The sequence below is a fragment of the Podarcis tiliguerta genome (genome assembly GCF_965153285.1).
Source record: "Podarcis tiliguerta genome assembly, chromosome: 3".
Taxonomy (NCBI): domain Eukaryota; kingdom Metazoa; phylum Chordata; class Lepidosauria; order Squamata; family Lacertidae; genus Podarcis; species Podarcis tiliguerta.
The window spans coordinates 70446356-70461346 of record NC_139536.1 but is presented as its reverse complement, the minus strand read 5'-3'; the positions used below and the strand labels follow the sequence as shown (position 1 = coordinate 70461346).

Sequence of the window (14991 nt, the reverse complement as noted above, 5' to 3'; positions counted from 1 at the left end):
TTGTTGGATATATCTTCTTCATTAAAAAAGAGAAAGAAATCTCACCCCTTTCACCCTCCTGAAAGCAGGAAGACCTAATGACTTTGAACAGAACATGTTCACTGTTCACAAATGACAGCTGTAAGATTCATTAAAAACCTACTCCTTGCACTTGATTTATCTCTCTGTGTAATGAAGACACTAAACACAGATGATATACAGAGGGTCAGGGAGAGTCCCATGTCACTGTCTACACAGTTTGTTAGGTTATCAAACTAACTATTTTCTGTAGTTTGTTTTTAAAAAAAATCTGTATATTACTTCTTGTGCACACAGATTTTTTTGGTTTGCTATATTATTACCAGCACCATTAGACAAGCCCCACTGGACTGGATCAAAGGCTTTTTTAGTAGTACCTTAGCCATACACAATCCTTTGAGGTGGCTTAGACTGAGAGATAGTGAGTTACCAAAGGACACGCAGTTTGTTTCACAGCTGAGCAGGGAATCTGAATTTATTTACATTCAGTACTCCAAACATTACAGCATGATCTGCCTAATTTCCCCCCTCAACCCCCAACCCCAGTTCCTTAACATGATTTTATTTTTCCTGGCTACTTATTAACTAATTGGTTAATGGCACAGATACCTCACAATTTTTCAGTGCATTTCACAGGTGGGTCATCTAGTCACTGGGCAGCCACAGACAGACCTGTCTAACTTAGCAGTAGAACGACATCACTTTGACCAAGTGGCCTTCTTCTAACATGACCACCTACTTCCTTTCCTTGTCTAAGCTTCTTTACCTAGACCTGATCACTCATTGAATCACTGAAGTGTAGAGTTGGAAGGGACCCTGAGGATCATCTAGTCCAGCCCCCTGCAATGCAGAAATATGCAGCTGTCCCATATGGGGATTGAACCTGCGACCTTGCTGTTATCAGCACCATTGTCTAACCAGCTAAGCTATCTAGTGATTCAAAATGAACCCTGACATAATTGTCTCTGTTTCATACACAAAACCAGGGAAGTGAAATTTGGTGAGACATTGATAATTTTTCAGTCAGGGATTCCTAGCTTCTGCCACAGAATCACAGTTCCCAAGGGAGAAGGAATTACTGTACTATTCAAGGATTAAACTACATTCTAAGCAAAGTTCAGTGAGTCCTTCCTCTCCCTTCCTTTCATTCTTTCCCAAAGCATCCTAGGACAGTTTCCACCTCAGCAGAAGAGTGGATAAGTAGAGGCTGATAAACTCTACCTCCCCCCCCCCCCGGAGTAAAAAGCAGCTTCGGAAAGGTAATTATGACTTGAAAAAGGAATCAGAGGGCAAAGGCTTAAGCAGCTTCTTTTCCTGTGCCCATTTTTTGCTCAGAGGTAGCTTGCCCTTGGCTGCATAGGACTGGAAAAACAACAACAAAGAAACATTGCTTTAAACTGAACTATCTAAGTGGTGTACAGTAAAATAAAATCTACAAAATACATTAAAATATTAATCACAAGTCCCAATTACAGCAACATATGTAACTTGAGTAATGTTTGAAGAGGTTTTTTAAAAAACGCAATTAAGCCTTAATCAGAAAACGCTTGAGTAAAGAATAAAGTTTTTTTAGAAGGGCATTGAAATGTATAAAGATTTGGTGCCTGTTATATGTCCATAATGCTGCATCAGGGAGTAGCCAACTGAAGGCCTGGTGCCATATTACTGCCAACCAGCCTGCTGCTGGCATATCCAATAAAAAAGAGTCTCAGCTGATCATAGTGACCAAGCAGGGGTTTTATAAACAGTTTGAGCCCAAAGTCACTTCCGGACAAACTTGTTTATTGAGTGTTGATCCCGATGTGTTTTGCACAAAGTTTGCAGGGAGGTCAAACAATTGTCATTCGACATTGCATCTTCTTGTCATTTCCCTTATTATGAATGTCTGAATTACCAGGGAACGGGGAAGCAGGTTTGTTTTGCAAGAGTGCCAAATTCACCTTAATTACGCAACCTGCATTTGCCAGCGTGTGACTGAATCCCACTCGCAAAACAGTGACATTCTCAAAGCACTCCCCATTGAATAGATATTGGCTCTGACGTATCTATAGTGGGGATAAGAAAAGGCTTGGTGTTAATCCACTGTTTTTCATGGAAAATAAAAGTTCTGAGAAAGGCAGAGGCATGACCATGAAGCTGTGAAATACTGGCAGAAGTTGCTGATGGTTACTGTTAGCTCCCCTTCGCTGATATTTACTGTTGTCTCTTGGAGCTTGTTCGCCATTTCTTCTTGCTTCCCGCTGGGTTCCATTCCACATGGCAAACCTGACCAGAACAGATGTCCTTTTTGACATTTCCACATATTGCATCCCCAAGAGTGAGTGTACGTGTGTGTGTGTGTGTGTGTGTGTGTGTGTAGCTGTTCAAATAGCAATAGAATCCAAAAGAAAGTCAATTTTCTTTTATCAGCGGGGTTGAAAAAAAGAGTTAAAATGTTAAGCATTTCAAATCAGAATCCTCAGAGGTGCATAACATATTGGATGAAACACCGAATTAATATATGTAATGCAGTTTACTACAAGGACCCAACTAGGGCCAGATAAAACACACAACAACACTGATTATATGAAAGCCCATGAAAATTTTGAATAATTGCATATTAAGCCGAATAGACAGGTGGTGATGCTCTTTCACACATGCACAAAAGAAACCAGATTGTGTGATGAGGCCATGTAACAATGAATTAGGATAAACTAATCCTTCAATGGAATGGAGGCAGGGTGGCCCTCCCTACTGGACCAGCCAGTGTGGTGTAGTGGTTAAGAGCGGTAGTCTCGTAATCCGGGGAACCGCGTTCGCGTCTCCGCTCCTCCACATGCAGCTGCTGGGTGACCTTGGGCCAGTCACACTTCTCTGAAGTCTCTCAGCCCTACTCACCTCACAGAGTGTTTGTTGTGGGGGAGGAAGGGAAAGGAGAATGTTAGCCGCTTTGAGACTCCTTAAAGGGAGTGAAAGGCTGGATATGAAATCCAAACTCTTCTTCTTCTTCTACTAAGCATCCAACCAAATGCCTCTTCTGTCAAAGGAACGTTTATGACGATTGCTATGAGGTAGGCAAAAACCCGCAGGATCCAGCCATCTGCCTTAGGCAAAAATTCTTCCCAGTCCTGAAACCAATGACCAACACCTGTCTATAGCAACCATTATACTAAACACCCACCTGTTTAAGACAGAAAAGCACAACTGGAAGTACAATAAGCTTTAGAGGATGAGTGAGGAAGCCCAAGTGAAGACTATGGTGCAGAGAGCCTTTTACGTCCTAGGAGTGGACTGGGTAGGTGAAGTCTTCCCCCTGGCTCACTCCTAAGCCCCATCCCTCAGAATCCCAGCATTGAGAGTGATTGGCTACCAAGTTGTCATCCTTCTTTCCGGCCTCCCATGTGGCCATAAAATAGACAAAGCATTACCCCACCATGCAGGAGGCTCAGGATGCCAGTCGCCCCCCTCCCCCTTCGCTGCTGCGCAAGGCCACAAAAATCCCTTTTCAAAATGTACAAGCTGGCCACCACTACATCTTCTAGTAGCGAATTCCATGGTTTAGCTGCACTCAGCTAAACCAAAGTTTTATTTGAACTGGGCCCCATGCTTAAGCTGTCTCCTCACTAACCATAAGCTGTTGCTAAGAACTAACCTTGGCTGCAGCTTGAGGTTAGTAAGAACTTATTCATCCTTGGTTTAAACACCACACTAAGCCAAATCATGGCTTAGCTTAACATGATATCAGTAAGGAACAGGGAGGAGCTAAGTGGCTGCAAGTTCTTCCCCAGGTCACAGCATTAAACAGGGTTTATATCCCAGCTGAGGGGGTTTAGAGCAACAGCCTTAATTTCAAAATTTGTATAGCCATTTATATCACCAATAGAAAAGATATGTCATATAAAAATTTGAAGAGATGCTAAGGTTTCATACCGTTTTGGGTGGGGAGGGGGCCCTGTCACCAGCAGAATCTACTCAGTACACAAATCTTTTCTAATATATTGAATGCGTATATTTCAGAGACAGGGAAAAAATGTTGTTTTATTGAAGTGAAATATATGTATATGGTCTATCTGTCACATCTTAAGTAATCAGAATGAGCTCTTAGGAGAAATCTGTAATTACTTTGAGCATGGTATTAGTTAGAAGTAAAATGAATAATTTTGCTCCATTTTATTACCTTTGGTATATAGCCATTTGTATCATAAATTCATTGACCTCATCTTAAATGACCAATCCTGTAGGACAGATCTGATTCATTAATTCTTAAGTGACATTATTTCTACTCCAGTAATTTTTACTCCATATGAAGGGATGGTGTGCTGTATCTGTGGCAGGCTATGAAAGAGAGGAGGGGAGAGAGAGAGAGAGAGAGAGAGAGAGAGAGCGCTAGTTATGTGTGACTTTGGAGTGCTGAGTAAAATCAATTGTATAATGACTAGATATTTAGTTCATCAGGGATGTGCTCACAAATTGATTTATTGCAGTTACCCTCAATATCCTTAATTAATTTTACCTAATGATAAAATATACTGAATAGAGGGTGATCAATATGTGAGTGAAGTAGACCAACATTAGCATTTCTTTTAGTGAATTATTAAAAGCAGGGGGGAATTCTGAGAGAATTTGCAAGAAGTATTTCTAACTATTTTTACAGGAGAACATATTTACTCACCACACAGCAATACAGGAACACATTGGGTTATCTAATAGAGAAAACAATAACATGAACATTTTGACCAATCATTTATAAAATAAAATAATTAGAGAAGACCTAAACTTCTGTATTTGCAGTGCAATCATAAAATGCACTTTCGCTCAGAAGTAAGTCCCATTAAGATGGGGAAAAGAAGAAAAAAACACTGGGAACAATCTTGGGAAGATTGTTTATTTTTTCTTGTTGTTTATTCTATGCTTGTTTATCTTAACAATAAAAAGCTTTCAGAAGAAAAAGTAGTATGCCAGTGTTAATTACTCCCAGATAAATGTGCATAGAATCCAGTGCACATCCAGGAACAAACCCCATTGGACATCATGGGGTTTAGAACTGGGTAACAATATGTAGAATTGAACTGTCTCTGTGTTTGGAGCTACAGCACAGAAACCATTTAACCATGAAATAATGAGGTGTTTTGTGAATGTAGATGTGGGTTGTTGCTTTGCAATCAAACCCAAAAGTAGAGCAGCCTGTAATTACATTTTCTGACCAGGTTTAAATAAGTCAAGGGAATCCATGGTTCTTAGCACATCAGCGAAACTAACGTTCTGCTTCAGACCTTTTCACGGGCCAAGAATCCTCCCCTCCAAGTCCATCAAAACCTCTGAATTAGATTCTTGACTGCCAGGCTTGCACATCCCACTAGGAATACAGTTGGTAGCACCGGGAATGAGCCTCACTAGGAAGCAACATGTTATGATGGAGGTAAAGCCATGAAGGGAGTAGAGTATGTGCCAGCCATGCAAACAACACTTGGAAACATATTTGACGACATTCAGCTAAGTTTTACTCAAATTGAAATTAATGGACCTACCTTAGACATGTTCATTAAGTAAAATTTAGTTGAATACTACCCTTTGAAGTGAAAATCCTTGACTGATACATCTCTGAGGTTCTACATACCTGGCAAAATGTGTGTGCATTATATATTTGGGTACCTTGTACACAGATTCAAAACAGCTGCTCCCACATACATGTTCTTGAATGTCAAGAACTGGCATTCAAAGAGCAGTGTGAAAATTTGCGCAATTTAGTTAAACTCTGGGCCAGGTGACTTCTTTTCTGAAGCTTCACGAGAAGCAGACAAGTTGTCAGCAGGATGAAGCAAATATTTTGAGGGGAAAGGCCTTGAGGAGGCATCTCAGAAAGGACCAAACTGTGCAGTGAGATTGAAACATTAGGCATGATTCAGTCCATAAAGAAATCCCAAATTCTTTGGTTTATTTTAATAGCCCCTTACTGTCCATTCTGGGTACTGTCTTCCTGAGGGAAAAGTTCCAGGTAATCAGTTTAATTTACCACCTGTGTGGAGAGTCAAGGCAAGATTGCTCCATGTCATAGTGATGGTGTAAAAACTAGCAGAGTAGTTGCAGCTGCATGGTCTTCCCGCACATATGCCCTCTGGTGCTGGACAAATGGGCCCTGGACCTTGATTGCTTACTTAAAAAACCTGATCTTTGACTTTGGTTCTAGGTCCCCATTCAGAAGAAGGATTGTGCTGCTGCAGCCACATGTGTCTGGATGCAGTTTGGTGGTGAGGTCCATGAATCTAACAGTTAATATTAGGGCAAGGCAAGCTAGCTTTGTTATTGTTGGTCTATACAGTGGTACCTCGGGTTACATATGCTTCGGGTTACAGACTCTGCTAACCCAGAAATAGTACCTGGGGTTAAGAACTTTGCTTCAGGATGAGAACAGAAATCGCGCGGTGGCGGCACGGCAGCAGCGGGAGACCCCATTAGCTAAAGTGGTGCTTCAGGTTAAGAGCAGTTTCAGGTTAAGAACGGACCTCCGGAATGAATTAACCAGAGGTACCACTGTACCTAAATTCCAAAATATGCCTTCCCCTAATTTTCTTAAATTGTACTTTTAAGGTCAATAGGGTTCTGTTTGGCTTTGTTGTCTCTTAATAAAGCAGCTGCATTCATCTGCTGGTGTGGCTTTTTAGGGTAAGGTAAGCTTTGTCTCTAAATGTGGTACCTGGCTGTTGGGTCATTGCTACTGAGTAACATGGGCTTAGGTCTGAGAGGCGAAGTGAATCTTTGGTTGTTGTCTGGATGAATCCTAAGGGCATCCAGAAACAGATCTTAACGTTCCCTGACTCCGATTTGGGGGACTTTTTAGGGATGGTGGAAGTAGGGTTGATTTTTCCTGTGCATCATTTGGCTAGGTTGCAGGGTTAGGGAATTAGCTCTGGACAGAGAGGAGTCATACTCTCTCCTTTGTTATATGCTAACAGGAGTGAGATAGAGATAAGGAGACCTTGCCAACACATTTCCCATGCATTCAAAAATCCAGTTTTTCATTCCTTCTTTACATGGTGGCAGTGGTGGCATTTGAACCCAGAACACTGAAATGATTGTAGCCCAAATCCAGTGTCTGGATTTAATTTCTAGAGTCTAATTTAAGTATGCTTAAATCCTACTGATTTCAAAAAGATGGCTACTATTATAGGCACACTTACATGGGAGTAAGCCCCACTAAACCCAATAAAAGTTACTTAGTAAATATGATTACCGTGAGAGTTAAGTAAATGCCTATTGTGATCAGTGTGTCTTAACAGGGCTTAATTTTGTTTGCATCATGCCTAGGCTTTAAAAAAGCACATTTTTTTTAAAGTGTCATCACCATTTCAGATAAAGAAAAGCTGAGAGTTAAATGAGATGAGTAATCAAATGCCCAGCATATGTTGTTTTCAATTTGTTTATATGGCCAATGGTTATTAAAATTAAATTACCTGTTTAATGCTATCATTTTACAATCATTATCTTAAAAGACATACACACAGACAAGTAGTATTCCTAGTCTTGAATAGTGAAGGTGTACGAAGGACATTGCTTTCACGTGGCCATAAACTCAGTACTGTACATTTAATGTATAGTACTAAAGACAGTCTACAGAATATTATGAGAACTGAATAAACAACAAAAAAATCTAAAAGTTTTGTATCTCTGTATAAAATCTGTCCAAAAAAAAGGCATTGAAAATTCTGACATCTGTTTATCTGTTTATAGCTGTGGAAAGATTACTCATTTTAATTCTTGTTTAAAATGCCATATGACGGGAAAGGCATTTGTGCAAACAAGAGTCATATTTGAATTGTAGATCATGTCTCCGCCATCTGTGAGAGCTGTTAGTGTTGCAAAATTAATGTGTTAATGAAATCACAATAATTTCTCTGAAGAAATGGATTCTGAAACCTAGAATGACTATTTTTTGAACTTTGGTTTCTAGTGGCTTACAACTGGGAAAACCTTTCACAGCTTAATTAGTTCTCAAGCCTTATTTACTTTTTTATAAAAAAAGAATTGGCAGTGTTTTCACCACACCAATAGTAGCACAGAAAATAACTTTTTTGGGGGGGGGGGGTAAGGCTCTAATAATAAAAGGTTTGCCTTAGTTTTTGAAAAGTTGTTAAATAAACTGTTGTCTGCCAAGAAGTTATACAAAAGTGACTAGTGAAGAAGAGTGGGCAAACAGCTTGGAAAATCTTTCCAGCTTGCTGAAATATCACAGCTTCAGAATATTTGAAATCCGCCCAGATTTTATTACTATTTCTGCTTCAGATTTGGAAGGCAAAGCCAACGATGTATGATGCTTTTGCATTTTGGGTACCATTAACATTAACATTTAAATAATTTAAAGTGTACTGTGTTGTGGGCTTACTACAGATGATTTGTACTCCGTTGTCACAAGTCATTGGGCTCATTTTTCTGAATGTTATTTGCTCTTATTTATGCATATAGTATCTATGTGACCATTACCTAATGTGAAAGTCATAATCCACACAGAATTAAGGTGCAATGAAATTATTGTGCTTAAGCACTCTTTGGTTAACCCTATGCACATTTATCTGTAACTAAGCCCCATTAAATACAGTGGGGTTACTTCTGAGTAGACATCTATACGCTTGCACTATAACGCTACACTAGATTTATAGGCAATATTCAATAATGCTTTATATATTTACTTGGGAAAAGTTCTCACTGTGTTCAGTGGAACTTACTCTCTAGTAAGTGTGCTTAGGATTGGTGCCCTAGACTGTTCCAGTGCTTTATATACATTTTTTTTTATAATTCATACAACAACTCACAAAATAGGAAACTATTACTATAACCATGTTTCAAATGTGAGGAAGAAGCACTGAGTTTGTTAAAGGCCACTTGGCCTACAATCCTATGCAGAGTTACTATAAAGGAAATCCACCTGAATGTCATGGGGCTTACTCCTGAGTAAACATACATAGGATTGGGCTATTTGTGAGCTCAAGGGAGTGATAAGATTTGAACTGAGGATTTCCCAATTGATAGCGCAGTCTTTTGCCCACTAGAGTTCACCACCTTTTATGCTTTAGCTGAAACACCCTTAAAATCATGATGCTCTTTCAGAATGTGGACAGCACACAGACACACAAGGATTTTTACAGTATTATGCTTTCATGTTTTAAAGCATCATGGCTGAGAACTTTTCAAGTATTGTAATGGCATTTATACATAATAATTTATTGAGCATGTATATGTAATGCTGGGATTTTGGGGTCAAAATATGCAGGTTTCATGAACTATACTTTCCTTTGATAATTCAGATGTTTGGAAAGCAGTAACGGAAAGTTTAAAAAAAATTTTTTTTAAATGCAAATGACAATATAAAGAGGAAATCGCTTTTTTTCTTACCTGTTTTGATTTTGTTACTGTGTTGTAGGTATGTGACTGGTGTAAGCACATAAGACACACAAAAGAGTATCTGGATTTTGGGGACGGGGAAAGAAGGCTTCAGTTCTGCAGTGCAAAATGTCTCAATCAGTACAAAATGGACATTTTCTACAAAGAAACACAGGCCAATCTTCCAGCTGGACTCTGCAGCACATTACATCCTCCAGTCGAAAATAAAGCAGAAGGCACTGGGGTGCAGCTGCTGACTCCAGATTCTTGGAATATACCGCTAGCAGATGCTCGGAGAAAGGCCCCATCCCCAGTGTCTGCAGCTGGCCAAATTCAAGGTCCTGGACCATCAGCATCTACCACTGCCTCTCCGCCTGACACTGCCAACTGCTCTGTCACTAAAATCCCAACGCCTGTTCCCAAATCTATCCCCATCAACGAGAATCCAAATATGCCACCGGTTTCTGTTCAGCCACCTGCTAGCATTGTGCCTCCAATTGGTGTCCCACCTCGAAGCCCTCCCATGGTGATGACAAACCGTGGGCCGGTACCTTTGCCCATATTCATGGAACAGCAAATTATGCAGCAAATCCGCCCACCATTTATTCGAGGGCCACCCCACCATGCCTCAAATCCGAACAGCCCTCTGTCCAATCCAATGATTCCGGGAATTGGTCCACCACCAGGTGGTCCTAGAAATATGGGCCCTACTTCCAGCCCTATGCATAGGCCAATGCTGTCTCCTCATATTCACCCTCCAACAACTCCAACGATGCCTGGAAACCCCCCAGGTTTACTACCCCCTCCACCCCCAGGGGTCCCTTTGCCCAGTCTTCCCTTCCCGCCAGTAAGCATGATGCCAAATGGTCCTATGCCCATGCCACAGATGATGAACTTTGGCTTGCCGTCTCTTGCCCCACTGGTGCCACCCCCAACCCTGTTAGTGCCATATCCTGTCATTGTTCCTCTACCAGTTCCTATCCCCATTCCAATCCCTATTCCTCACATCAATGATTCCAAGCCCCCAAACGGCTTCTCCAGTAACGGGGAGAACTTCATTCCAAGTACATCCACTGATGCAACTGGGACAAAGCCAACAAATAACTCTGTGTCCCCTAGAGATTCGAAGCAAGGGCCTTCCAAGTCCTCTGACTCAACTCCAAGTTGCTCAGGCCAGTCCTTAAATCAAACACAAGTGCATCAGGAGCACAGTAAAAACGAAGTTGTTGATTTGACTGTGAAACCTAGTAGTCCAGTGAACAACAAGTTTGGTTTTCCTACAGTGCTACAGGGACCACAGGATGGTGTGATAGACTTAACTGTAGGTCACAGGTCTAGACTACACAATGTTATCCATAGGGCTTTACATGCTCAAGTCAAAGTTGAACATGAAGCTAGCAGTGTTGTCAATCTGACTTTTGGTAGCTCAGACAAAAGGAACTGCAATGACTGCAGGAACAATTGCAGCCCTACTGAAGCAAAAACGTTACCTTGCAGTGACCCAGTTCATTGTGGCCCCATCGCACTGCCATCGGGCACTTCGGAAAATAGTACAGCTGCAGTTTGCAATGTTATTGTGAATGGCACAAAGGGCCCGGAGGTTTCCAAGAACTCAGAGCAGCCCCAGGAGCAGAAAAAGTCTCAGCCTCTGGAGGAATTGCCAGTCAGTGAGCTGGAGTCTGTTAAGGAGAACAACTGTACATCGAACTGCCGACGGGAAGGAGAATCCGGTAAGAAGACTGGGGAAGAGCCCCTGTTTGGGGGAGACAAGCAAGACCCCAACCTGAACAATCCTGCAGATGAGGACCATGCATATGCTTTGCGGATGCTACCCAAGGCAGGCTGTGTCATCCAGCCTGTGCCAAAACCAGTGGAAAAGACTGCAATTGCACCATGCATTATTTCAGCGCCAATTCTCAGCACAGGGCCAGAAGATCTGGAGCCACCACTGAAAAGGAGGTGTCTCCGAATTCGAAATCAGAATAAGTAAAGGTTTGTGTAATCACTACAATCTTCTGTGTGAGTAAAATGAATATCAGTGTTTTCAGGTAGGAGTGAAACACATGGAGGTAGCCATTTATGAAACTGGGAGAAAGATTGTGGTTTATGAATGCACAAGAAGGTCATTATTTATGTTTTGTCTTTGTCCTGTGACACCTTTGTATCTGTTTGTTTTACATCCATTAGCTGTATATATTCTGTTATTCTTGTGGAATATTCTCTTAGAACTCTGGCAGTGACGACTGTAGCGTTGCTTAGATCCTAACTAATGGATCTTTTCCTATGCCAACTTTTGAAGCCAGGAAACTGAGCAAGTGTATATGGCTACGCCATCTGGGTAACAGCAATTCAGGATCTCTGTGCTTAACCATCACAATTTACCTTTTGCGGTAACCCATAGCAGAACAATTCAACCACTTGTAATAAGCTAAAATGCAAAGGCATTCTCATTTGACCTTTATCATTTTTCAAATGTACAGGTTTTAAGGCACCATAAGATTACTTCACATTAAAGGGAAACTCTGAGCTCTGTTTAAATGGAGAGACAATTTCATATGTTTCTTACCATTTTGGTTCTTACCGATGCATCCCAGTACAATGGGACCATGTTTATGTCACATTGCTCCATTTACTCCTTGGCCCTTAGAGTACTGATTTCAAATACATTTTTAATAGTCTTTGGCTGGGGCACCTCTGCATACAAAAACAACTACCAAAACAACAGCTGAGTCTTCTCTTTGAAACGGTGTTATTTTCAAAAAAGTAAATCTCTTACACCTTTGTATTATTGCTGCAATAGGCATTTAAAGAAATGCTTAATATGCCAGATGTATAATTCAGATTCAGAACAAATTAATGTTCTGCTTTTAAAAGAAATTATTTGAGAAGCAGATGCTTGGATTTCTCACACTTCAAGACAGATTCACTTCAGTATTTAGATGCTTTTTATATTGAGTCACTTTGAATCTCTTTATAAATAACTGTTCGAGGACTAAACAACTGCAGTCAAGTATTCATTATTTTGCTCATTTTTGTTTGGTTAGAGGCGTGGGAGATGAGTGAATGTCTTCTAAGAAAACATTACCTGACACACGTACACAAACACACACACCTTTTAATGGCCTTTCCACACAGTTAGGTTTCTGTACAATTACATATTTGATGCAAACATTTGCCTTCTTCCTGCAAACACAGCTTTGTGTAACATCTAGTTCAGCACCCTGTTCTCACAATGGCAAACCTATAGGAAGCCTGAAAGCAGGACATATGCCTTACAATTGCGCGTCAAGGTCCCCAAGACATCCCCCCCAAAGAAAAACTCAATTGATACTTAATTTTTGTTTAAGGTTTTTGGCATAATTTTGGCCACAACTTTATTCAAATTACAGCAATGTGAGTGGTTGCTTAGGCATTGGTAGCACTAACTGACCCCGCACAGGGACAGCTCTGACATTTGCACCCCCCACAAAGTCAGCAAGTGTAAGTCACCTGGGGAGAGAGACGGGACTGGGAACCATGCCTCACCTCTCCCCAGAACGCTCCCAGGGGCTTGCATGGCCCTAGCCCCTTGCCAGGGGGTTTCGGACAAAAGCATGGGGAGCCCCTGGGTTCCTTTAACGGAAAACCCTTGAAGCAGCAGCAGCAGCATTTTGGAGGGGCAGGCACAGCCGAATCCATACCCCTCCACCAACCAATTCCAAGACCAACGCCTAACCGCAAACCTTACAAGTTGTGATGATTTGCTACGCAGTAGGCAAAAACCAAGTGGCACACACTAATCAGCCAAATGGACAAAATTCCTACCAGGCCCCTGCCCCAAAGCAGACGACCCCATGACAGGCATAGCAAGGTCAAGCAAACAGCCTAAAATTAGGGAAGGGAGGGCGGGTGATCGGAAGTAAGCAGCGAAAAGAGGAAGTTCCTCGCTGCGAGCATTATATTTAACAAATAGGGCTGTCAATCAACAAATAACAACATCTAGATTTCCCCAGTAACACCCGCCCCTGCTTAAAGGATGGCCAAACCATTTGCCTAGTAACAGTGAGGTGTCTTGTCAGCCCCGCCCACAACCTGTGCTCTCCATGAGGGAGAACACACTTAACCAGAGCAATGATATTAGCACAAATCCAACCAACACTCGTTTATTTTTTCCTCTCTCTTAGCAAAAAGGATTTGAGCCTTTGACAGGAATATGCCCATTTAAGTTTTTATACCAGCAGTGACAAGTCATCTCAGTCCCAGTATTCCACCCCCATGTGGGTTGTTGGGAAGCAGTTAATCTTTCCCCATCCCACCCCTAGAGGTTGCTGCTACAAACAACAGCCCTTTTCATAAACTTTCACCTCCCTAAGTGAATGCGCGCACACACAAAACTGGATGTCAGTACTGGAATATACCCCCCCACACACTTGCCATACATTGTTCTCTCACAGCCTAATTCCTCCAGCCATATTAGTATGGCAACACCAAGCTGCTTTTCAAGTCTGCCATAACTCACATTTTCTCAACCACCTGCAATATGGATATACCAATGGTGGTTTTTATTTGAATTTACAACAGCAGAGTATTTTTTTTAATGGTTACATACTCACAAAACAATACCATTTTTGCATGAAGTTAAAACCTGAGTTAAACACAAACTCCTGTTTTTGCTACTACCTTTTGCTTTTGGGTGGACAAACTACTGCCAAAAAATCCTGCACTAAAATCCTGGATTTTTCAGTTGCTTCCTCTGGGTAACAATCATAGAAAAGGGGGGATTCTAGAAGAGACCAGAACACAGCTTTCTTCTTTCAGAATGCAGCAGGCAGTCCATCTCTACTTTTATTTTATTTTTAATCTAGAGAGAGGAAATTTAGAGTGACATATGCATCAAGAAAGATCCGCCACGGGCTGAAAAGTGAACCAGGAAGTCCTCTCTCCATGGTTTATTTTTGGATCTTCCTTGGACTTGTATGACTCTAAATTTCTTCATAGTAGTCATCAGTCACAGCTGTGACTTCATCAATTGGCTAAAAGTATAGAGAGGAAGGAGCAATTGCTTTGAATGGTGCCTGCACATTTTGTTTCATGTCTTTTCCACTAAGTGAGCTCAAAACTTTTTTTAAAAAATGAAAGTTCAGCATCTGGGCCCCCATTGGCTCTGGGCCAGTACAGAGGTACCTTTTGTACCTGCTTCTCAGTGGCCCCTATTTAAAATATTGCTGCTCTATTCTTCTTCCTTTCATCTTGTCAACAGATGTAGTTGCATTTTCTTACGATTCATGAGCTGAGAAAACCTAACTCTGCCATCTTAAAAAAAGATATTGGTTCAGAAATCGTATTGATGATATGCCAGATGAGGTTTAATGACATGCCATGTTTTACTGCAATGTGGAGTACCCCTTAACCTCTAGTAATTTATATTTTATGCTATCATGGCAATGGTACTATTAGTACACACAAAAGTACTATGGAGAAATTTCCATTCAAAACAAAGAGAATATGGGGTATCTTAGGATCTGGCAACATTTTCATTATTATAGAGCAGAAAATTACTGACCTGGGATAATTATTCATGTAACATTTTCAGGATGACCATAATATAAACTGAGTAAGCTCTCACATTACTGCAAAAGT

The 14991-nt window shown here is 41.1% G+C and overlaps 1 protein-coding gene across 4 annotated transcripts in view; it reads left to right on the top strand.

Annotated features, from left to right (window-relative positions):
* SOBP (sine oculis binding protein homolog) overlaps positions 1–14991 on the top strand; it is a 142819-nt gene that overhangs the window by 112394 nt on the left and 15434 nt on the right. For all 4 annotated transcript variants that reach the window (XM_083433449.1, XM_083433451.1, XM_083433450.1 and 1 more), the window contains one exon: positions 9413–11364. In XM_083433449.1, coding sequence (XP_083289575.1) covers positions 9413–11362 — 1950 coding nt within the window. In that variant the 3' untranslated portion in view covers positions 11363–11364. The remainder of the gene's footprint in view (positions 1–9412; positions 11365–14991) is intronic.